The 24,179-nt window shown below is 43.5% G+C and overlaps 2 protein-coding genes across 3 annotated transcripts in view; both read left to right on the forward strand.

The window, feature by feature from the left end:
* The window catches only part of LOC146432142 (bone morphogenetic protein 15-like), a 136,571-nt gene that overhangs the window by 27,056 nt on the left and 85,336 nt on the right, over positions 1 to 24,179 (forward strand). The window lies entirely within an intron of this gene.
* RANBP10 (RAN binding protein 10) overlaps positions 1 to 24,179 on the forward strand; it is a 59,800-nt gene that overhangs the window by 23,752 nt on the left and 11,869 nt on the right. For both annotated transcript variants that reach the window (XM_085071570.1, XM_085071569.1), the window contains exons 4-6: positions 10,000 to 10,167; positions 17,676 to 17,698; positions 23,718 to 23,902. In XM_085071570.1, coding sequence (XP_084927696.1) covers positions 10,000 to 10,167; positions 17,676 to 17,698; positions 23,718 to 23,902 — 376 coding nt within the window. The remainder of the gene's footprint in view (positions 1 to 9,999; positions 10,168 to 17,675; positions 17,699 to 23,717; positions 23,903 to 24,179) is intronic.

A 24,179-nucleotide genomic window follows, 5' to 3' on the forward strand; every position in this document is an offset into this window, starting at 1 on the left:
GGGATGTGTTTTACAACATGAGCCTTGTGCTCAGGGCTGATAGTGGTTGAGCTGGTGGGGCACGGGGGGGTTGGACAGATGTCTCAGTTCTTCATGATACGTGCTCAGGGGTGACACCAGAGCCATCAGGTCCTCAAATGAGGTCAGACCTGATGCTGTCAGGTGTGTTCAGAGCTGAAGAGTAACAAAACCAGCTCCTGAACCACAGAATTGGGATGAATAACCTTCTGAATTAAAGTTAAATTTATTATCATGTTTTATTTATGACTGTGTATATGAAAAGTAGGATTGTCTAAAGTAAAAATTCCTGCCTTTTTCACTTTCTGACTGGCTTCAGTTCACGTGTTTGCTTGTATTGATTGTGGTGATTGTCCTGTCTGCAGCCAGATAAACTACTGCCAGCCATTTGGTTGGGTTTTTAGGGAAGTGTTGGTTTTCTTTTCCTTTTTTTTTTTTCTTTTTTGTCCCCTTTTGGTGTGTTCATTTAGACTGACTTTGGGTACCCAGACTTCAAGTTTGACTGGAGGAAGCAGACTGAGGCTCCAGCTGAGCTTTCAGCAGTTGTGTAGCTGGGAAAGTGCTTTGCCATTAAAGCTGAGCAAAACCATGAATCAGTATTTCAAGACAGCAATCCTGGCCTTGGAAAATAACCAAAGAAAGTATTTCCACTGGCCATTAAGTGCTCAGGCATCACTATGGGTAAGTGATTCTTACTCAGGGGTTGTGGTTGTCCTGCACTTTTCCATGCCTGTTTTCTGTGCCATATCTCTCTTTGGAGTTGGGCTGGCCTCTTCTAGAGGTTCTGTGCTCTTCTCATGCAACATGTTTCCAGAGATGTATGATATGAGTATGCTGGAGCTCCTGCCTTTGCATGGAGCTCTCTGTCATCCAGCAGGTTGTGTTGGTTTTGTGCTGTGTGAAAGCAGTTTCCAGAGCAGAGCAGAGATGGCATTGCACTGTGGGGTTTGAGGTTTTGCCTTCATCAGTGCCACAGGTTGCATCTCCAGCTGTAGCACAGATTATGGGAAATCCAGGTGTCTTAGTGACAGCTAAGAGTTGATTGGCACTTTAGAGACAGCAGTTCAGCTGTCAGCATGAATTGTAATCACAGCACTGCTTGTTTTTCAAATTAAAACAAATTCCTTAATGTGGCTGTACCTATTATCAGAGCCTTTTGGATAAAGGTAACATCAACACAAAACTCAGTTTCACTGCAACTCAAACTGCTGGGTAGCAGCTATTTCTGCTGATGGATAAATATGATCCTCTTCAGAAAACCCTGTTGCTTCACCTTGATTAATATGGAAAATATTTAAGGAACCTCAGTTTAGAATCTAGAAGGCCTTGTTACAGCCTCTTAACATTATGAGATGTACTTCTTCTGGAAGACTTCTCTCTCCATAAGGTCTTGTGTTTAGATAAGTGGGTTTTTTTGTTCCTAATTTTCTTAGCTCATTAAATACCATTTTAGGGATTGTTTTTAATAGTAGCTGGACATGAGCCCCCTGCATTTTACAGTGATTCTAACATTGCTTTTGGCTGAGTCACTGAACTGTCCTGCCTTGATGTCTCTGTGAAATGACTCTTGCCCATTACCTTGGAAGATTTTGCTGGAGGTGTCTTAATATTTTATAAAGGTGTTCTTGCCCTTTAGCTGAAGGTTGAAAAGTTGGCCTATAAATGAACATGTGAATTATTTAATATGATGAGATTTGAAGCCTGTGTATGTGATAAGCTCTTGATTGTAACTTGTTCTTTACTTTCACTTAATACGTGAGTGGAAAAGCTCCTTGTCTGACTGTTTTTCCCCATCCCTGTCCTTTATTACTTTGTACTCCTGCTCTGCTCCCCACTCCCTCCAGTGTGGTGTGTCAGGGAATATAATGGATATAATAGTGCAGTGGTGACCTGATCATGCTAGAGAGCTTTTCCTTTGTAGATAGAAACAGCCTTTGTAGATAGTTGCTTTGACCATGGTGTGCTCTTCACAGGGCTGTAAATGGCTTGTAGCACATCTTGACCTCTCTGCTATAGGGAAAACCAGATCCTGTTCTGACTCTGGCAGAAGATGAACCCATCAAGCTTATAAGTTAGGAGGACTTGCTATCTTTATTCATGCAAGGAAGTAGGATTTTTATCTTGCTTACTGTGTTCTGTGGTGAGGTGCATGCTAAGTAATAGTGAAATGGACTCCTTACAAATCACTGGGGCTGGTGAAACAAACCTTTCCTGTTGAAAAGGTATTGCCTGTGTTGCAGCCATCCAGAGCCTTCTGGTTTTGTTTCTTTATGAGTCAGTGGGTAGTGTCACTTTATGTAATAGTGTAGACTGTGGTTTGGTGTTGTTTTGAAGGCTAGTTAACATGCAGTAGCTGTTAAATGGTAGGACTTGCTGATATGGTCAGAAAATCACTGTGCCAGATCAATATTGTGAAAAATAGAATTGTACAGTGTTACTCTGCTTGTTGTCTCCATGGTGGATCAGGCAATGCTTGTTAGCACCCACATTCTGCTCAATCTCCCAGACTCGTGAGTCATACTGATTTTTGGGTCACTGTGTCCTTTTCTTCCTGCTCTCTGTTAATATGAGAGAGATGTTGTGATTCCTTTTTTTCTTTTTTTTTTCCTTCTCCTTTGGATTCTTGCCACACATAAGCCTTGCTGTTGGGATTTGGTCTGAGTTTTGTCTCTTTTACAGTTGCAAGTACTTTACTGAAAAACATGGAATAGCTTCTGAGCCAAAGCTGCAGCCAGGCCTGCCAAGAGTCCTGCACTCTCTGATTAGCATCATCTGCTGTGGCTGTGCAGGGGCCAAACTGACTCTGCTTGATCTGCTGGGACCTGGGGTGAGAGGGAGGCCATGAGCAGCAGTGCCTCACTGGGAGGTGGGTGGTGCTGTGCTGCACTGAACCATGCCCTTGTACAGGATTCAGTGAGGTACTGCAAAGGTTATGGGACCTGAACCCATCCAGCCCTTCCTTTGGGAAGTTGGTGCTCCATGGGGTGGTTTTATTCTCTGTACAAGCATTGGTCCTGTAGTGCAGGGTTTGGCCTTCTACTGTATTCAGTCATTTTGCCACCTTGTAGAATAAATAGAAGCTGTTGCAAGCAAGAAAAGCTTGGGACGTTTCTACCTAAGGCTTCTTCATATCCTGGTGTCCCTGGGTAAGTGGGTTTTAGGGTCTTTATTTTTTTTTTACCCTTGACATGTTCTGGGCAGATGTCCAGGCCACTGAAGTTCTGCCAGGAAGATGCTGTAATGTGTTAAGCATGCTGTTCCCTGGTCCTATTCCTGTCCTGCAGTTGGTGTTGTGACTGTACCTAGCCAGTTGTTCCATGCCAGGACCGTGTCTCCCCTATGCCCACCACCCCAAATCTAGGTTCCTGTGGCCACTGAGCAGCTATTTGTGTAGGCTCATTGTGGAAACAGAAAGATGTGTTGCAGTACTAATAGTTTATTTGATTCTGAAGCATGGTTGACTAAAGAAGAGCAAAGCAACCACCTTGCTGTCACCCAAACATGTGATGTGTATGCAGCTTCATAAGGCTTGGCATAAATGCTATAAAACTGAATGAAGCTGCTGCACCTCAGATGCTTCTTGGGGCAGCAGACTTCTGATGGCCAGGCAGAAGTGAGGCTGTAGGAGTGCCAGAGCTTGCTCAGCCTTCCCTTTGCTGGGGGCAAAAGCCTGCATTCAGTGTTCTGCACTAATGTACACCAGAGGCACTTCCACTTGCAGAGCCAAATCCACTGGAAGATGGATTAATCAAGGAAGGATGGTTCCATTTCCTGTGGTACTGGCTCCTGCCCTGTATTCATTGTTGTCCTGTCTGTGCTTGGGTCTGCTCAGCCCAGGACAGTGTAGAAGCAGCATCCTGCTTCTCTGTGTACCAGATTCCATCTGTTCAGCCTCTGTTGAACACACCTTCCCTTCCCCTGACCTCATGCTCTGCTGCTGCCAAAGACCCATAGCTGGTTGAGCACTAGCAGCCTGCTCAGCACAGTGCATGGGAAAGGCCCTGCCTCCAACTGGAACGTGGTCCAGCAGCAGCTCTGGGCTCTGCTGCTCCCTCCACCCTCCACATCCCATTCCCCAAGCACTGTACAAGCAAAGTTTGTACATCTGTTTCTGCTGGACTTTGGAGTCAATAAATCTTACAAAATTATTTTGTTTGGTTTATTTCAGTTGTTGACACAAGTTCTTGTCCCTTTGCCGCTAGTGTTTGCACACCACTTGCCCTGGCATGGGTGGCTGTGGGAAGCTAGGATTGCTGGCCAGGGGAGTGGGAAGAGGAATGCCACAGGGAAAATACTGGACAGGAATAGAGAAGGGAGAAAAATGAAAAGTTGTTTCAAAATATGAAAGACAGAAAGCAGGTACAGGTAAAATTCGGGAAGACTGCAGAGCGGTCGCTGGGGTTTGTCCTGAAGAACAAGTCTCAAACTCTCTCATTACTCTGAACACAGCAGACAAAAACCCTATTTACAAATCTTCAGATTCTTTATGAGGAACTTCCGCCTGCTCTTCATTTGCCCAAACATAGCTCACCATTTGTTACAGCTCCAGATGTCCCAGGTTTCCCTGACTGGAGGGAGGTTGCCACTAAATGTGTGGTAAGCAAGGCCCTGCCCTTTGCAGCAGCTTCTGCACCCATTACATTGAATTCCTGGGCTGAGTTGCAGTAGAATGTGTTTCTCCTCTGGAATGTTCATGGGCAGGGAATGGTCCATGTGTCAGTGATAAAATTCATCTGTCTGCCATCATCTTTAGCCTGCAAGTGCAGAGCAGGAAGTGTCTGACGTGTCTAGCTATAACTCACTGGAAAAGTGCATTTTCCATGATCACTGGGCCTTCTGTGTCAGACTTTTGGCATTACATCAGAGGGGATCTTAGTACAGATCTCTGTGGCTGTTGCCTTCCCTGTTCTCCTGTGCCCAGGGGCAAGTTTGACATGTTTGAGCCTTGATGCACAGGGGGATGTCATGATTTTGCTTTCTTCTCCACCCTGCGTAAACAAAGCATCAGGCCAGAAAAGGCATAGTGAAAAGACTGCCCTTGGTAACATCCATCAGTCCATCCATCTATCCATCCTCTGTATGATGCTCCACACTACTCCAAGGTTGAGCAGCATATCCAGGTCCTTGTTTACCAAGGTGTGTGATGTAGACATGATGCTCTTGAAGCAGAGAGCTAAAACTCTGTGCTAATTCCACGGTGCTGAGAGGTAAAGGGTGTCCCAGCTCAGCAGAACCACTTCCCAGTTGCTGCCTTCTGAGGCAGAGTCTGATCTCAGGTACAGAAGTCATGATCTGACCAAAAGGTCAAGAGTAAAGCAAGGCTGACATTGAATGGGAAAGTTGGGATTGAACAGGGATGGATGTAGGACAGTCAGGGATAGTAGTAGCACACTATATCTAACTCCAGTGCTTGCTTAAGAATGATTGTTTATCAGTTTATCCTGTAACTATGTCCTGAAGTAACTCAAGTGTTTTCTGCCACGTGTCTGGCATTGCATAATTCTGATCTGTTTATCAAGCAGCAGCAATGGAACTTGCTGTTCATTTCTTTCCCCTATGTGTTGGGATCAAGGTAGTCTGCCAAGAAGGTCGGCGTATCAGCTTTTTCTTGTTAGCATGCCAAACAGAGCTTCAGTTTGGTGCTGAACATATAAAAATGTCCTCCCAAGCCCTACTCATGGTTCTTGGGTTTTTTTTCCCCATTCTTTGATTGCACAATCTGAACTATTCTGCATCTTGTTAGTAAATATTTGAGTTTGGGTGTTGAAGAGTTCAATTCAAAGGGATGTAAATTTAACCTCTTTTTGCTCAATAGCTGCTGAGGTCCCACCTGTGGAGTGATTGTGATTGTATATTTGCATGTTCAAAGAGTTGTCTTCAGAATGAGCTGTAGTGGGAACAGTCTTAGTCAGGATGTTGAGGTTCTACTTTGATCACTGCCATGGGCCAGGTGGCCAAATCCTTTCTCTTCTCTGCTTGTTTCCCCTTCTAAAAATGATTTTGTGTTTTTGAAGAGAGGATGGAGAAAGGAAAAAGGAAAGAGGAAAGGAAAGGAAAAAGGAAAGGAAGAGAGAACTGTGTTAACTGGATCCCTGCTGCCACTCTGGCTCACTTGATTTCAGTCTGTAGAATATAGTTTATCAGGAGTCCATGACCTGTGTGTTATAAGAAAAAGCACATTCTCCAATTTTGTCCAGATTTCTGAAATTTTGTGAGTAATCTGCACTTGCATTTGAGAATTTTTAGACTTGGCCATGACTGCACGTAGGTGTGAAGTGTCCGTTGCTCTAGAGAGAGCTAGAGACTGAAATGGGGTGTTGTTTAAAAACGGCCTTGTTGGAATGAGTTGCCAGTCACAAACTGTTCATGCATGGGTTCTCCCAGGGTTTTCTTAGGATCAGCTGCCTCCATCTCTCTATCCTGGGGCAGACTGCTTGAGCTGCTGAGGACTGTGAGATTGAGGGTGGTGAGAGGTGCACTGGCAGGGAGATGCACATTAGAATCTGTGCAGAGGGAGCATTGTCACAAGAGCAGTGATGCATTTTTGAGTGATTACAATGACTTCATGGCAACATCAGGTCAGTGGGTAAAAAGGACAGTAAAGGGAAAATGCTAGGATTAACTTGTAGAGGGCTAGGAAGCAGCACAGAGAACAGCTACAGCCTGCTTCCCTTTTCCATGGGGCACCTTCATCTTCATTCTCACAAGCAGCACTGTAAATCCAGAAAAGTTGAGGTGATAATGGTCAGGAAAGCAGGAGATAGCTAAATAAATCAGGAGTCATCAGCCTGGAAAAGGGATAATTATGGGAGATTTCGCAGAGGTGTCCATATACTGGTGTATATTCTGGAAACACCAAATCCATAGTTTGCCATCTCCTCCAGTGCAAGAACTAGAGGATATCCAGTGCAACTAGTAGGAGACATGTTTTCATTGCTTGCAGTTACTCTGTTCTGATTCGCTCCTCGTTAAAACTGCTGGATTTTGTAGAGGAAGAAGCTGTTGAGTAACTGGAGGCTCAAATGGTGTCTCGGGAGTCACTGAGGAGGCTGTAATATGCCAGACCCATTCCTAGGTGGCGATAGCAATTTGTTAATGGTGCAGGAAAAGCCCAAGTTTTCAGGAAGTGTTTTGAGAAAAGCTGGAGTCTGTGTTTTCAAAATACATGTGATGAGTTACTCCCCACTCTGCTGGTAATCCAGGATAATGCCAAATGCTTTCAATAGGGATATGCTATATAAATCAACAAGCCCGGATAACTTTGACCTAGTACTAGAAGTGCTGATTGTTGTTTTTTATTCAGATTATTATGAAATTTCTGAAGATTGGCTGAAGCTGGCCAGTGCTATAATGACCTGCATGCCACTGCCCTCATGTTTATTTTGGGCAGAATTTTAGAAATAGGGATCTGTTTTTTTATTAATAAATAACTTAAGGTTAGGCATATAATTAATGCCACTCAGCTTATGTTTACACTGAGTACAGTAAGTTCACTCAAACAACTCTGGCTTGTTTTTTTAGGATGACCATGGTAATTTGATAAGGGTGACAGTCTAGATTTAAAGCCCGTAGTGTCATGTCAAGTCCAGGTTCAGCACTTTGCAACATTTGGGTTGAAAAAGTGAACTCTGCATATCATTAGCAAAGTGCTGGGTGAGCAGAGTTTAACTGCTTATGTTAGTGGTTTTCTGAGGAGAGTAAGATTCAAAACAAGCTTTTTCCAGGCGTTGTTGCAGTATGTACCACATTTGTCATTGTCTTCAAGGCCATTATTCAGTCACTTCTCATTGGAGTTCATCACCACCTTTGGTGCTACAGCAAGGATTGACACTGGGAAGCTCAAGTCTTACAGGAGCAGGAGGAGGGTTTTTTCAGTAGGATCAGCTGTGATATGTAGGTAGTGAAACCTTTATTTCTTGCACTACAGAACCAGTAATGTCTGCATTGACACAAGTATTTTGTGGCATCATCCTCACAGTTGGACGTGCTGTTGTATTTCTCACAGGAACCTTACCTAGTGCATGATGTGTAAGCACTTCACCATTTAGATATAACTGATGACAAGTTTTTGGTACATGCTTTGTAATGCCAGGAATGTTTTGTGTGCAGAAGACCTAGAGGTTTGTATTTGGATTGTATTATGAATAGGTTAGGAGATAAATTGATTTAAGTTATCATCTGACTTATAACTTACCAACAGCTTCATTAAAGCAACTCTGAACAGACACTCATGCAACAGGTCTGGTTTGGGAGACTAAAAAATAGATCAGTGATGGCAGCAGAGAAAATAAAAGGGATAGTGGAAAGGAGCCACAGTTTTAAAAATTCAAAAATATTTCAATGATATTTTTACTGGATGGAGTATTAGCAGTGGAAATTTGACAACAGACTCTAGAGCCCCTATCGCTTCCTCCTTTGTTTTGGCAAGTTGATTTGGCATTGTTTTTGTGCTTGCTGAGGGTGCTGCCTGTGCTGTTGTCCCTGTCTTTCATGAAGATATGAAACAGGACTGGTGCTACTGTCAACAGCTTGTTTGGAGCTGATCCGAGGGAAGATGGAGCTGACTCTTGGGACATCTCAGTCTGTTCCTGTTGGATGTGTGGGACTTAACAGAGGAAATTACTCACCATTTCTAGACTAGGATGTGCTGAGAGTCCTTCATGACTTTCACTCCCAGACTTTGCTCTGAGGTCCAAAATCTTGGACTGTGGCATGTTTCAGTCTTGCTTCATTCCCTGACTTTCTCACTGGCATTCCTTTGGTGTGGTGCAATAAACAGGGGGCTTTAGGCACACACTGAATGTTCTGTGCTCTTCTGAGAAACCCTGAGCATGTGGATGCTGATACCTCAGTGTTGTAGCACTATTTGACAAGATTAAATTTCTAGTGCCCTCATGTTGGTTTTGGAGGGAAATCCTGGCTTGCAGAAGTGCTCCAGTCCACCTTCCCAGGGCTCTGCTCTGTAGTTCTCAGTGTGCTCAGTCTTTTTGTGCCTCATTGCAGGATGTGTACTTCCTGCACAGTCTTTGTGTTTCTTACATAGTCCCTTTGCCAGAACCATCACTGCACATTTAACAGATTCTGCACTACCCTTAGGTTGTATAAGGTCAGTAGGTGGCCAAAGCAGCTTCTTTTGCTTCCCTAAGCATCCAGTCATATCCATTTAGAACACAGGTGGCTGTTTTTAATGTTGTATCTGACTTTTTTATAGAAGTCTGTCTCTCTGAGGTGGGGCTTTGATTGTGCAATTCATAGGAACACTCCAGTGAAATTACTGGGAGATACAGAAAAGAGCAAGTGGTCAGGGTGCAGTCTGAGGCCAGCTGTAACCCTTAGCACAATGTCACTGGTAGAAGAAATAAAAGATACTAATACTAGAATTGACCACTTTGCAAACTGCCCATTGACATCTGAGGGTTGTGTTTTGAGCTGTCTGCAGAACAGGAAATATTGTTGCCCAAGGGAAACATAGAAATCCTTATAAACTGTTAGAAGAGAAAAGTAGATTTGAGAATGCAAAAATTGCCTCTGTCCATTTGGTACACCTGTGACACCACTTACAGACCAAGCTGGTACTATCTGAGAATTATTTTGATAAATTCTTTCGCTGGAAGATTGTGGTTTTGGGAAGCACAAGTGTTTTACTAAAGGAGTTTGTTTCACCTCAGACAAGATAAAAGAGAAACAGGGGTTTAATATTTTCTTTTTAGAAACAAAATTTCTGTGTCAGAGTGACTTTTGACAGCTTGTTCTTTTTATTATTTTTCATAAGGGATAAATGAGGTTGAAATGCAAATGATGTGTTCTAATTAAAGACCATTAATTCCTTTTCAGTTACCAGTGTGTGAAATTAATATTGGGATGAACCAGGAGTGGGAATCAAAACTCCTACAGAAAATGGTGTCCTGAGAGCTGTAGTTCCATGTGGTTCTGTTGTACTGGCTTCACTGCTGTCCTGTTCTTTTGCCTTGTCTTTTGCAGGATGGGATAAACATTCTTATGGGTACCACGGTGACGATGGGCACTCCTTCTGCTCCTCGGGGACAGGGCAGCCCTACGGCCCCACGTTCACCACGGGAGATGTGATCGGCTGCTGTGTCAACCTCATCAACAATACCTGCTTCTACACGAAAAATGGCCACAGTTTAGGTAAGTGAAGGGAAGTGTTCTCAGGAGAGGGGTGCTCCAGCTCTGCTCTCACTGCTCTTCAGTACTTTGCTTGTATTGTAACTCTTGTCCCACACCTGTGAGTAAGGTTTGAGAAATGGCAGAGGAAAAGAGCACTCAGCAGCAGTCAGGAGCTGTAAATTGGCTCCAAGACAGAAATACTTCCAGCAGGTAAAATGGTTTCTATGCTGCTCAGTTTTTTTAGATAAGTTAGAATTTCATCCCCAGCTTCTACTGCTTTGCTGTGCTGCTGCGCAGAAGGTTGGAGGTTGGATGTCTAATGGCTGGGCAACAGGGAAAGAAAGAAGTGGGAAGTTTAATTAGTGTGTTGTTCAACTACCTACAAAGCCACAGTGCCAGTGTCTTCATTTTTGAAGGGACTTGTCCATCTGAAACCCTCAGCACATTGGTCTGAGCATTCCCAAAGCCAGACATTAATCCAGCACAAGAGGTCTTATTTAAGCACTGAGCTATAATTTGGTTCATTCCACACTTGTTTCAGTAATTGTCTTGAAGTTAAGGACTTAGAAATTTTGCTCAAATTAGTATCTCAGATGTTTTCCAGGCATCTGTCATATCTGATTTGTCTAAAATAGAAACTTTTGGCCATTTTCCTCTAAAATACTTTTTCCTTGGATGACGCTCTCCAGCCCAGATAAATTCTCGTCTTTTTTTTTTTTTTTTGTCACATAAGATGTGCAGCAGGTTTTTGTAAGTTCATCTCACTTTTTGTGCTGGGATTCATTTGATTTGGCAGGGAGGGACAAGCACTCCTTTCCTTTGCTTCTCCTTGCTGTGTCAATTCTACTTTGTTGAATTCAAGATTAAATTGGTAGAAAAATACTCTGCTCAAAACACTTAACAGCAAAGGTGTTTTGAGTTACTGGCTGGGCTGAAGGAAGGAGTGGGATTGGAGTGCACTGTGTGCCTGGAGAGTGCAGAATTTCTGGTGAGCTTTTGGAAGAGTACTGAGCTCCCCAGTATTAGAGAGATGGACAAACTGGAGAGAGTGCAAAGAGCTGCCAGGGTGATGAAAGGTTTGGAGCATCTGTGCTGGGAGGAAAGGCTGGGAGAGCTGGGGCTGTTCAGGCTGTCCTTGTCAGTCTAGTATTGGTAAGAAGTAGAGGTTTGAAAGCAACAGCTGATGGTAGAGAGCAGGAGCTTTTGCTTAGGAATGAGACAAGATCATACAACAGGGACTGAGGTAATGAAATAGTTAAAAAGATTTCACAAAATCTCTTCTTTTAGTTGCTGTCCTTGATTTTTAGCATGTATTTACACAGAAGCCCTGCAGTGGTTTGTGCTGTGCTCTTCTGGATGTTTTCTGCTGTTGAAGTGGGTGGTTTTCCAGCTTCACTGTTTTCACCCTGACAGTGCTGTTACTTTTCATCACGACAAAAGTGTGAGAGTCAGGAGGAGGCCAGATCTTCTATTTAATGAATACAAGTTTGTTCATTTGAAATTTAATTTCTCTTTAATGAACAGAATATGCACAGTATAAGCTGTATCAGTTGAAAAATTGTCACTTTCTCCTTCTCTGTTTTGTACCCAGGACCACGTTGTGCCTGGGTGTCTGGGCAGATGAAGCCAAATAAAGTTCAGTAACTTCTGTGTTGCCTTTCGTCATTACCACCCTCTGATCCTTTGCCTCATGTCCTTGCTCAGACATTTGTTTTGTTTGGGACATTCAGAGTTCTTTGCAGCTGTGAAGTTATCTAGACTTCCTTTCCTAAATTTTAGTGTTCCCTTTCCTTCAAAGAGGGGGTTTTTTTGGACTGAAAGCTTGTATTTTTCTAATCTGACATTGAATGACTCCTTGAAGAACAGCCTACCTTAGGGGTGAACAATGCCAGTGGGAAGAAACAGAAAAGGAGGGGAATTAAGTTACCATGCTCAGAGAACCATTTGATATAAGCACTGCTGTTCCCTGGGTGTCCTCTTGAGCTCTTCAGAGCTCTTCAGTATAAGACATGAGCTGTCTGAGAAAAGGATGGGTAGAAGCCTCCTGAGCATTCACAGCTGGCTCCTGTGTGTACCAGCTTTTCTTTGAGCTGTAGTAGCAAAATGGTTGTACTGAGAGAGGAGAGATGGTGTGGTTGGAGGAAACAGGGATGGAAATGCAGAATGGAGCAGTAAACCTCAAGCCTTGCTGGGTGACACCAAAAAAGCTGCAGTAACGTTTTACTGCTTTTTTTACTAAAGCAGAATGAAAACCTTCTCTGGGAAGGCTGTTGTTAAGGGCCAGCAGTGTCTGTCTGTGTCACTGATGAAAAAACACAGCCTCCAGGAGAAGTGCTTCTTTTGGAATGCCGAGGAGAGGAGCCCTCTGACCAGGGGCTGCAGTCACCTGGCTGTTACACAGCTCCTCGTGGGCACAGAGCAGAGAGGTGTGAGGAGAGGATGAGACACATGTCAGCAGAGGAACCAAGGCCAAATGGAGGCAGGAGCAATGATTTATTTGGAAGTTGGAGTGCTTTCTTCTCTGATGGAAGCAACTCCTTGAAGGTCTTGAACTTTCGTGATATTTAGTGTTAGCTTGAGAATCTCATTTCTGTGTTGTGTAAACCCAAGGTTTACCAGGAAGGGGATGAATGTGTATTTTCTTGATGTTCCCTGATAAAAAGCTATGCAGGCCATGTATGTCTCCTCCTAGGAGATGAGGTAATTGTGTAATGCTACTGCAGATGCCAAGAGTATTCATGAGTCTAATCAGCCCCTTTGTGAGGCCAGTTAGCTTCAGAGCAGAGTTTCAGGGCTTGAATTTGTCTTGTTTTTAATGGAATTACTGTAGCTTTGTCTTTCCAATTCTCTCTTCACCATTTAAGTTCTCTCCTTTCATCTGTTAATTAGACACCCCCCTTTTGTTTTCCTTGCAATTTCTTCTGTTGCTTAACTATTATCTTCCATTGTCTCCATACTTTTTCATTTAATCAGATCCATCAGGAGCACTGTATAAGAACTGTTTTCTTGGCCATCACAAATTCTGGATGTTCTGGTTGGAGCTAAGTCTTGAACTTTGTTTGGAGACGTCACATGAAAACTGTTTGACATCGTATGTAGTCTTAATTCTCTGTTCTGGAAAATGTCTTGAATGTCTTCTGGCTGCTGATGAAACACTTTTGACAAGTCCTGAGCAGAGTCCTGGCAGTAAAAAACATAATGAGATGTGGCTAGAAGTGTGATGAGGGTGAATTTGGAGAGAAAGGGGAAGAAATGTTGGGGCACCAGCCATTAAGCAGAAAGTCTTGGACCAGGACATGAGGAGGAAATGTGACTGCTACAGGTCTCTGGGTTTAAGTGGATGAGCTTGCTCAGGGACTAATGTAGGAGTGTCTCAGATCTCAGACTTTGACAGCAGACCAAGGTAAATGGAGCAGCAGGGCTATAAAAAGAGCATGCAACCCTCTGAAGTCTTGGCATAGAAAACTTCCTGTAGTTTGAGTTCTAGTGCAGGCTCTTGGAAATACCAAGTTAACCTATGAAGTAAAATATCCTTTCTGCAGCCATTTTAGAGACTATGAGGGCCACTGGGGATAATGAAGAATCTGTTGTCATAGAGAGATGCAGGTGTCAGTCCCAGGTTTAATAGGTTTGACCCCAAAGCTTCAAATGAAGTTTGCAGAGAGCAAGAGCATTGAGATGTTCAAAACAAGACTTCAAATTAGTGAAACTTAAAATCACAGAATCTTGGAATGGTTTGGGTTGGAAGGGACCTTAAAGGTCATGTCATTCCAACCCCTCTGCTGTGGGCAGGAACACCTTCCACTAGAGCAGGTTGCACAGAGCCCCACCCACCCTGCCTTGAACATTTCCAGGGATGGGGCAGCCACAGCTTCTCTGGACAGCCTGTGCCAGGGCCTCACTGCCCTCATTCACTGCCTAAATGAATAGAAAATACCAGACTTGGCTACAGCCTTGTTCACTGAGCAGTTTTACCCAAGTGGCCTGACTGAAGGATATCTGTTTCCAAGGGCATGTAAAGCCATGTGGGTTTGACAGTTCTTCTCCTCAGCAGCATGTTGGAGAAGTATTCAAGTATTTTCCTGGGCTGGCATTTCCTAGTCTGCTCTTTAGGATGCCCACCCTGCTGAATGTGTTGTGTTTATTGCAATCCACCAGCACTGCTTAAAGATTCTCTGGATCACAGTTACCTAAGCAGATGCTGGAGTAATGCCTTGCCATGCAGGCAGTAGAGTGCTGTGGCTGATCACCTAAATATATGTTGTCTTGTGCAAATTGAATTCTAAAAATGGCCAGTCATGAGGCAGAGAGGATGATTGTTGCTGGGTGGAGTGTAGAGATAGGCTGGAAAGTCTATGGACATTTGTGTGCATGGGGTTGTGTGTAAGTGCACTTCACTTATGGGAAGTGGAAGTCCTTTAATTGGATGGCAGGTGAAGATGTCAATCACACTGTGCCCTGGCACTGAACCTTCATTTAATGTCTTTATATCACTGCCTTGATGATCACATTAACATCGTGGACTTACAGGGGAGGCTCTTCACACACTCATTCTTGCTTCCTGACCTCTTGATTTGTCCAGTCCTTAAGTCTTTAAGAATGTTGTGGTTTTTAATTGGATCCAGGCTTTGGAGAGGCTGCAGAGAAAGAAAATAGTTTCACATGCAAGCTGTGTTTATTTCACTTTCTGCTGCTGGCTTTTCTGGATGCAGGTGTGTAGCAGTGCAGATGCAGGATGAATTCTAAGCAGACATGTCTGTGCAACAGATCAAGTGCTGTCTGCACAGAGCATTTTATTGGTCTGACTTATATAACAAAAGGTGGAAAATATACATTTGTCTTGTTGTAAAGGCAATGTAATAAGTTTATTTATAGAATCATAGAGTAATTTTCTCTGGGAGGGATCTCTGGAGGTCAAGCATCCAATGCCCTGCTGAAAGCAGGCCAAACTAGATCACATTACTCAGAAACTCATCAAGTTTTTACTGTCTCCAAGAATGGAGATCACCTGGGGGCTTTTCTGATCCTAATTCAGTGTTTGACCACAATTCATACCGAATTTTTCTAGAATCTCCCACATTGCAGCTTGTCTCTGTTGCCTCCTGTCTTCCTACCACCATGCATCTCTGAGAAAATTCTTTTCTGTACCTTCCTATATGACAGTCATAGGCAGCAATAAGTGTCTGCCCTAATGTTTTGAAGATTGAACAGAGACTTTTCCCTTAACCTGTCTTTGGCTTGCTGGCCTCTGCTGGAATCACTCCAGTCTCATTGTGTTGTGTACTGGGAAGCCTGGAAGTGAGCATCATGCCCCAAGTGTGGAGTAACAAGTGTTGGAAAAGAAAGGAGAAATCCCATCCTTTAACATACAGTCTCACTAATACAACTCAGGATGTGGTTGATCTCCTTTGCTGCAAGGACCCACCCCTGGCTCCTGCTCTACTTGTTGACCAGCAGGACCCTGAATCTTTTCTGCAGACCTGCTTTCTATCTAGTCAGCCTCATCCTGTCCGGTTTTTTGGGAGTATCACAACCTGGTGACAGGGCTCTTCAGTTGCTTTTGTTGAGCTTTGGGAGATTTGTGCTGGATCATTCTTCCAGCTGTAGCATTGTGCCCTCTAGCCTATTGTCCACCCTCCTATTTGGTGACACCTGTCAGCCTGCTGGGAGCACACTTCGTCCCATTGTCCAGGTCATGAGTGAAGACATTAAACTCTATTGGCCCTGCTATTGATCTCTGAGGGACAACTCTTGGACTTTGACCTGCTGATCACAGCTTTTCAATCCAGACAGTTCAGCCAATTTTCCACCCACCTTGTAGACCATTCAAAAGCCATGTTCTTGTCCAGGTGCTGGAAGCAGCTTCCAGCCACACAGCTACACAAGCCTCACCTTTGGCTCACCTTTGGCTCTGAGTGGTGCTGGGGGCAGAGGAGGACTCCAGTGGACAGCAGGCTCAAGGAGATTGGCCTTATTCTTGCATCAGGGGAGGAACAAGCTTTTATCCACCTTTCATCCAGCTGAGCAAAGTAATTGCAAAGTGAAAAAAAGTTTTAAGTGAGGAACAATATCAGGGCAAAGTGACAAGGTGAGAGAAATGCTTACTGAATGTTTTCCTCAGCCACGTGTTCAGCATCACCTGTGTGCACAATCTTTGGTTGGGCTGTAGAGAGGGTGGTCAACAAACAAGGTCCAAACTGCCAGGATGGTCATTAAACCATAGTGGCTATCTGCCAGGATGTTAATTTAACTTTATTGGCTGTTTATTTAGTAAAATATTCAGGATGTCTTTCCAAGCATTTGGTTTTGGATCTGTGCTGTTTTGAATAAAAATGGTTTCCTATGTTGACTCCTAAAACTGGTTTAAATTACCATTTCATGCTGATCTGGTAACATTACATTACAGTTCTGGGTTAAAATAGTCCTAAAATTAAAAACAGAGGGTGGTGTTCTCATGCTTCTGCAGTGCCTTCCAGTGCCAGGCAGAAGGGAAGGAGGAGAGGTGGGACATATGTGAGAACTGGGTGTACTGGTGTGGGTACCAGCCTTCCTCTGGCTGGGGACAGAAAGTGTTCTTGGGAGCACACATGGGAAAAGACTGCAGCTTCCAGACTGACTCATAGAATGTTAGCTGGAAGTATTGGATTTAGCTCAGCCTGATGAGGTGGTGGCAGCTGTGTCCCCTGTGCTGTTGGTGAGGGTGACCCAAAACCTGTAGGTTGGAGCTGCTGTCTCTGGCTGATCCATCTCACTGTGCTGCTGCCTGGCTGGTGGATCCCACCCATGGCAGAAGAGGGAGGAGAAGCATCCTCCTTTGGAGCAGGAACTGGCATCTAAATCAGATGCAGAGCTGTGCCTGGGGTAGCCTGGCTGTGGTGAGTGTTGTCTCTGGCCTAAACTCTGTTAACCATCCCAGGCAATGGCTGCCTTGGCTTAAATGCCTCTTTCCTGGCATGCCAAATGTAAATAAAAAGGGAAACCATACACTTTCTTTTCCGTCTCTTCTATCTGGAACTGTAGACTGAGTTGAGGATGAAGCTGTTCTTCACAGTGTTTCTCAGGTGCTCCTGGCTGCAGCTTGGTCCTGTTGCAGGGCTGCTCCCCAGCTGTAATGCCAAGTGTTGAATGTTCATTCCAATCTCTCTGCCTGGTAAGAAGAGCCAGGTACAGCCTAAACCAGAGCAATGTTACACTAAAACTCTGTTTCTAACACCGAAGTGAGTCTTGAAAACTAACTCCTTCATAGTAACAGAGGGAGAAGCAAAGGAAAGAAGAGCTGCTTTTAGAAGAAATTTTCGGGAGAGATGTTGAAAACATTTAAGCTTTTCCCTGAACCTTTCTCCAGATGCAAAACCTTGCAGAGGAGGGGACTGGGGAGGGAAGCTGCTTCTAAATATGTGAGGTGCTGAAATGCAGAATCAGAGCTGGGATTTATTGAAATGCAGTAATGTTTTGTAGCATGTTAAAAATGTAGGCAAGCAGGGAAAAAATCCTTTGTCTTTTTAATTCTAATATTTTTCCCCCCACAGGTATAGCCTTTACAGACCTCCCTGTAAGTACACCTATTTTCAGTATTTTACTAAGGATGCACATAGAAGGGAGGGGGAAGAATGTGGGGGTGTGATTTTTTTTTTTTTTTTCTGTTTGATGCCCTGTTAAAAAAACATGATAACACACATTACTGAATGATGTGAATGCTCCTTTTTCTGAAACTTTGTAATCCTGTGACTGGGTTTGTGGGCTATTCACATGCCTCCCCTCATCCCTCACCACCTCTAAGAATATGTTGCTCCTTCTCCTGGAATTAAAGCAAGGATTCACACTTCATTACAGGTCATTGTGTTCCAAATGCAGCTTCGACTCTGAGGAGTACATGTGCATAGTTACACTGATGTCTACTCAGGTCTCACAAAAGCACAGGGGGTCATGCACAAGAAAATGTTCCCTCTTTCCTAGACCCAAGTGTTCCTGGACAAGGAGGATGTGTTTAGTGAAAAAAAGGTAAAACCAGGTCAGGCATACACCAGCAGATCCACTGCATCCATCTCTCATATGCAGGACTTCTTGTCCCTACGGTTGCACTCCTGTCTTTGTACTTAATAACCCCAAATTAATTTCCTCTCAGAAATTTCTTAGTTTGCATAACATTTTAGGCCTCCAAAGTGATAAATTTTCTTGGCTGACTTCCCTGTTGTGTGGAGGAGAGGTTGCTTTGTTGTTCTGTTGCTTTGCTTTGTTCTGTGCTTCCTGCCAAAAAATTTACCTTGTTCCTCTAATTTTAGTATTGTGAGAAATAATGGCTAGCACTCCCTGTTCACCTTCCCAGTGGGCTTTGCAGATCTCTCCCATATCCCAGCTACAGCCTTCACTTGAATTGCAGTTATTTGATTGACCTTTTCACATCATTCAGTACAGAGTTGGGTTTTTTTTTTTGTCCTAGGGTCTTTGAACTTGGTAACATGGCAATGTGTTCTAAACCAGAAACTCTTTGTGTGGGATGTCTCTCAGCAGTTTATTCACTTGGTCCAACTACACTCTATTAAAGTACAAGAGTATTTTGCTTGTCCATGAAGATTAACCTTTTGGAGTGAAGTCTTGTGACAACCTTGCATTTATGCAAGAAGACACTTCTGTGATGTCCCCCTTAGTTTTTGGTGCTGGTTTTTTTTCCTCTGGATATAGATTGATTAGGAGTCACAGATTTACCATGTTCCTTCTAATTTTTTCACCACTTTGTCTTCTGATTTGGCTAGACTGCTTCTCCTCCTGCAACAGCAGCAGTCCCCATGTTGGGATAGATAGAGAACTGGTATTTAGGCTCTTGTCAGTCAAAAATAGCTGTTCAACACATGTAGCAGTGCTTTGTCATTTACAGCTCAAGTGTTGCTGTGGAGCTTCTCAGCACAGATTTGGCAGGTTGAAATTCCCTGTGCTGTTAGCTTAACTTGCATCCTGTTGGTCCTGGAGTGCACAGTGAGCTGACAAATACATTTAATGTTCATGTGTAGGCTGTTCACCCCAGTGCTGAGTCTCTGTTAGGCACAGGGGATGAGCAGCTGGTGAAGCAGAGCAGGCAGAAGGGTGTTTGCTGCAGTGAGGTCTTGCAGTGCCACTGAGACTGAAATCAAAACTCTGCTGAGCCCCTGGCATCACCCTGTCCTGCTGTGTCTCTGTCTGGTCAGATCATCTTCACAGGATCTCAGGTTTGTTTGTGTGTTCTGTGCAGAGGAGATGTTTTAATGTGAAACTGGGAGAAGATCTGGCCAAGTGGGTTTTGGCATATGCCTTGTGGTGAAGTCTCCAGTGGTTAAATGGTGTGTAAATGGTCTCTGTGCCTTTTACCAGCCAGTTTGCTGAGCTGTTTTCTGTGGAAATCCCCTTCTAGCTTTTACAACAGCAGCTAATCCATAGCACTGTTTTTCTGGGCCAGGAAGGAGAACAGCTGATGCCCTCTAGGCCTCCTACCATTGTGAGTTATCCTTCATGAGATAATTCCTCTTTAAAAAGAGAAGGAGAAGCTTGACTGGGACATTTCACCCCTTTAACTGTGGATGTGAGCAAGGGTGGGAGACTTCTGCCTCCATGTGGATCTAGGACATTCCTCTGCATATGCTAAATCACTCTGCTGCTCTGCTGGCAGCCTCATCCCAAGGATGCTTGCACCTGACTTCATCATTCTCTTTTCCAATATCCTTCCCTTGGATTACTGCCTTCTTCCTTCACCCTTGCAGATACCAGTGTATTCCATGTGCTCTTTTTTGCTCCCTTGGTCCATGGATTCTTGGTTGTTCCAAACAGTTGAGGTTACCACCTTTCCTAAAGAAGGGGATGCCAAATGCAAGATAGACTTTGGTGTAAATATAGTGAGTGTTGTCAGAGATTATAGAAGTCTTGAGGCAGTAGAGAATACGAAGTTGATCACTTGAAGGTGATGTTTGTCATTTATTACAGCTCTCTGATCCAGGCTCAAACACAGTATCAAGTCATTATAAGGTAAAGCAGAGAAGCATCAGTCATAAAAAAGAGATGGAATGTAATTCGTGTTCTTACCTGCTGAAGCTGCAGTTCTAAAAATGTAACTGCAAACAGGAGTGGGAACAGCAGACTTACCTGAGTGACCCTTGAAGTGCTCTGGTCTGAGCAGTTCCACATGGTTTTTTTGGCTCTGATCCATTCCTCATTACTGACCCCTCCAGGAGGGCTTTAGGCAAGGAGAGCTTTTCCTTGTGTTACAGCACAAGGGATGTTGAAGCTGACTGGTAACCCACATGAGTGAGAATCTTGGCCAATAAGCTCCATTACTTCTATGCTTTTTAAGCTTAAATAATTTTTAGCGTTGGCATGTCAGTGAGATTACACAAGGAATTAAATTGACCCTTCAAAACATTGCCAGTTTAGAAATCATTTCCTTGAAGTGCTTGTTCCAAAATTCCCCTTTCAGAGGCAAATGGTGAAGACAATATTTTGCAATATTCACAATATTAGGAAGTTGAAATGGATACTTTAATTTGAAAACCAGAAACACATATGGTGAAACAAACTTGCTTTGGTTTGTTTCAGTTTCCTCTGAAGGGTGTTTTCATTTGTACAAAAATACAGTGATAGGAAGAAGCACATTTTGGCTTATCACAGGCTGAAGTTAAAACCAAAATAACTGCTTGAAATAGGAAATAGGAGTAAATTCCCACAGAGGGAGTTTCCTTTTTTTTTTGGGCAATTTAGGTCAGTGCTCAAGCCTAACTTCTATTTACACAAGCCTGGATCAGGTCTGTTCTGCCTGGAGGTTTGAAGGAACAATAGGAGATGAAAAAAAAAAAGCCAGTAGAGACCAGGGTGGAATTGCAGGAGTGCAAAGGGACAAAGAAGTTAAAAATCAGGTCAAGATGAACAATGGGGTTGTGGACAACTGGCCACCAACATCAGGGCAAGAGGTGGGCCAAATGTCATAGGGAAGGTGTTCCTGAAGAACTTGGCAGGAAAAGCATCTCCTGGGTCAGTGGGATTGTGTCTCCCTGCATTTGGCAGAGGGCTGGAGACACATATAGTTCCCAACAGCTGCTAAACAGAGAGAACACATCCCACATGTAAAAAATGGAATTTGAACTCAGAGATTATTTGAAAGACATAGAGGGTAGGCAGTATCTGCTCAAAGATGAACATAGCCAAACGTGACTGAAAAATACATGGCATCTTGTAAATTGGGGAGTTGGGGGTGGTTTGCTTCCAAATTCCAAGTATTTTGGGTGCCTGATTCCTGGCTTTGGAAGCCCTTGGGTTTAAGATGCTGAGAAGATAATAAAAAGCTTGGAACATGGACTGCGGAAAATGTTTGATCCCTCATTAGAGATATTTCTATGTCAGCCAGTTTTGAAAGAATGTAGGGACTAACTTTAATTACAGCATTTTCCTCTGTTAGATCTTCCTTTATCATGCTGTATTTGCTTTGCACATCTCTGACCTAGAGACTTCCTTGGTGTGAGAACAGGAAAGGAGGAGGTGTGGTGAGTCAGCAGTAATGCAATCATCCTCATCTTGGTTTTCAGTTTCCAGGCTGTACTTATGGATTCATTTCTTTCCTTTGTTTTCTGAGATTTGATAATTTCAAAGGTGGGGGAGATTGGTAAGGATCTTACCCAGTTAAGTTTTGAAAAATCTCTGAGAACAGAGATGCTGCAGTCCCTCTGGGAACCTGTTCCAAGCCCAAATCGTCCTCATCAGTAAAAATTTCTTCCATATGTCCCATTAAATATCCCTGGCTGCAGCTCATGCCCATTGCCTGTTCACTGAACACCTTTGGGAAGAATCCATCTCCATCTATTTTATCACCTCCCTCTTGGGGAGTGGAAGACTTTTAGTTCGATTTTCCTTTTTGCCTCTCTTCCCCAAGCTAATTCCCTCAGCCTCTCTGTGTATGCCATGTGCTCCAGCCCTCTGAGCATCTTAGCAGAGCTCCACTGGACCCCATTTGGGAATGTCCTTCTTGTCCTGGGAATGTGGATGAGGAAGCAGGGAAGTCAGTACATCCTGCAGGTGAAGCCACGGTGGTGGAAGCAGAGGAATGATCACCTCCCACTGCCTGCTGGCTCAGTTTTTGCCACTGATTAGGAATTGGCTGAGCTCTACCTCCTCACATCTTAATACCTTCAGTTAAAAGTAAAATCCTCAACTGCAGTAGGTCTCAAGGGGTGATCAATGACATTGCCAATGTTTCAGGTCTCCGCAACAATGAAGAATTAGTTGAAGAAATTTTCCAGATTATTGTAGGAAAGCCCATGTCTCTTGCTATGGAGGAGGAGAGAGTCATCCTATGTTTCTGATTTGACTGAAGGAGAGAGGTCTGCTCCTCTACTGTTCTGATTCTGATATGGGTTCAGCCCTGAACAAGACACCACAGCCAGGCACCTTCCAGACTTCAATTCCGTATGTGTGAACCTGTGCCTTGCCCAGTGTCTGATTTCTGGCCGGATCAGACTCCACTGTTTCAGAGCAAAGTGGAAAAAACCCAACAGCAAATAGTTCCTGAGTGGCATGAGAGAGATTTCTTCCCCCACCCTGCAGGCTCTCAGCACGTGCTGTGAAGCAGAGAATTAGTGAAGTTTGTGTCTGTTTTGCAAACAGAAAAGTAATTTGTGCTGCAGAGAAGTAACATTACAGTGAATGGAACATGCTCTTAAAAATATGATCAGAGTGATGAGAACCAGGCACCCCTGTACCTTTTCTGATGCTGCTTCTCTTTTTCCAACATTTAAATGGGCTCAGAAATTCCATTTGTGTCAATATTATTCTTGAAATAACATGAATTCAGAGAATTTCTAAATGGACTTTGAACACCTATTTTCAATTAGATCATCCTTAGAAGCTGAATTATTGGCTGAATTTTAGAGGTATTTTCATGGTGGTAACCTTTTTATTCTCCCCATGTTCTGGTGATGGGTCAAAACTTCATTTGGATCCATAGACTTATTCTTAAAATTAAATTAATCTGTCAGTAGTATAATTTCTTGTGTGGATGTCTTGGTATCTTGGGATCATCAAAGACCTAACCTCAGAGCTCCACCACTGTCTGTTCCCTTTTCACCAGAGATGTAAAATATTGCGATAACAATTTCCAAGGAATAAAAGAGTTCAGTTGAAACAGCAGAGAATATATAGATACAGTTGACTGAGATGATGCACCTTTCACTTACTACTACTACTATTATTATTATTACTATTATTATTATTATTGCTGCCTCTGCTGTTGTTGTTTTTATATTATCTCCTGGCTCTTGAAGTTTGGTAGAAATTGCAGAAAACCAAGCCAGCAGTGGCCATCCACAGACAGCAGCCATGGCTTCAATCACAGGCTGCTGGGGGATTGAACCCACTGTTCTGGTTGATGCAGTAACTTTTCATAACTGCACAATAAGTCATGGGATTCCTTGAGAAGTACCCAAAGGGCTGTTGCCTCATCCAATTCCATTATATTTATTTCAATTTAAAGAGCAACTCTTTGGTCTTACAAAACAACATCATTGGAACCAGAAGGAGAAAGCTATGTTTAATACAGGTTTCTTTTTCTTCCTTGCCAGTCAAATCTCTACCCTACCGTGGGTCTCCAGACTCCAGGAGAGATTGTGGATGCCAACTTTGGGCAGCAGCCCTTTGTGTTTGACATCGAGGACTACATGAGGGAGTGGAGGGCGAAGATCCAGAGCACCATTAAGCGGTTTCCCATAGGAGACAGGCTGGGAGAGTGGCAAGCCATGCTGCAGAAGTAAGTCACTGCCTTGGTGTTCAGCTTGTTCCATTTTGTTAGGCTTTAAATACTTCTTAAATGGTAATTTATGCTCTCGTGTGGCAAAAATTGCCACTCAGTGCCTTTTGCTCAAATTGTTTTCCCCTCTGTTCTGTTGTCTAAGAGTCTTTCCTATGTAGATTGCTGCTGTTTCAAATGTAAAAGATATAGGAGAAGTTTTCAGCCAAAGACTGTATGAAAGGTTGTAGGAAGGGAAGAACATATATTTTAAGGTGATGCACTGGGGGAGGGGAGA

This window comes from Lichenostomus cassidix, chromosome 11, assembly GCF_008360975.1.
Source record: "Lichenostomus cassidix isolate B80296 chromosome 11, HeHo_3.0, whole genome shotgun sequence".
Lineage (NCBI taxonomy): Eukaryota > Metazoa > Chordata > Aves > Passeriformes > Meliphagidae > Lichenostomus > Lichenostomus cassidix.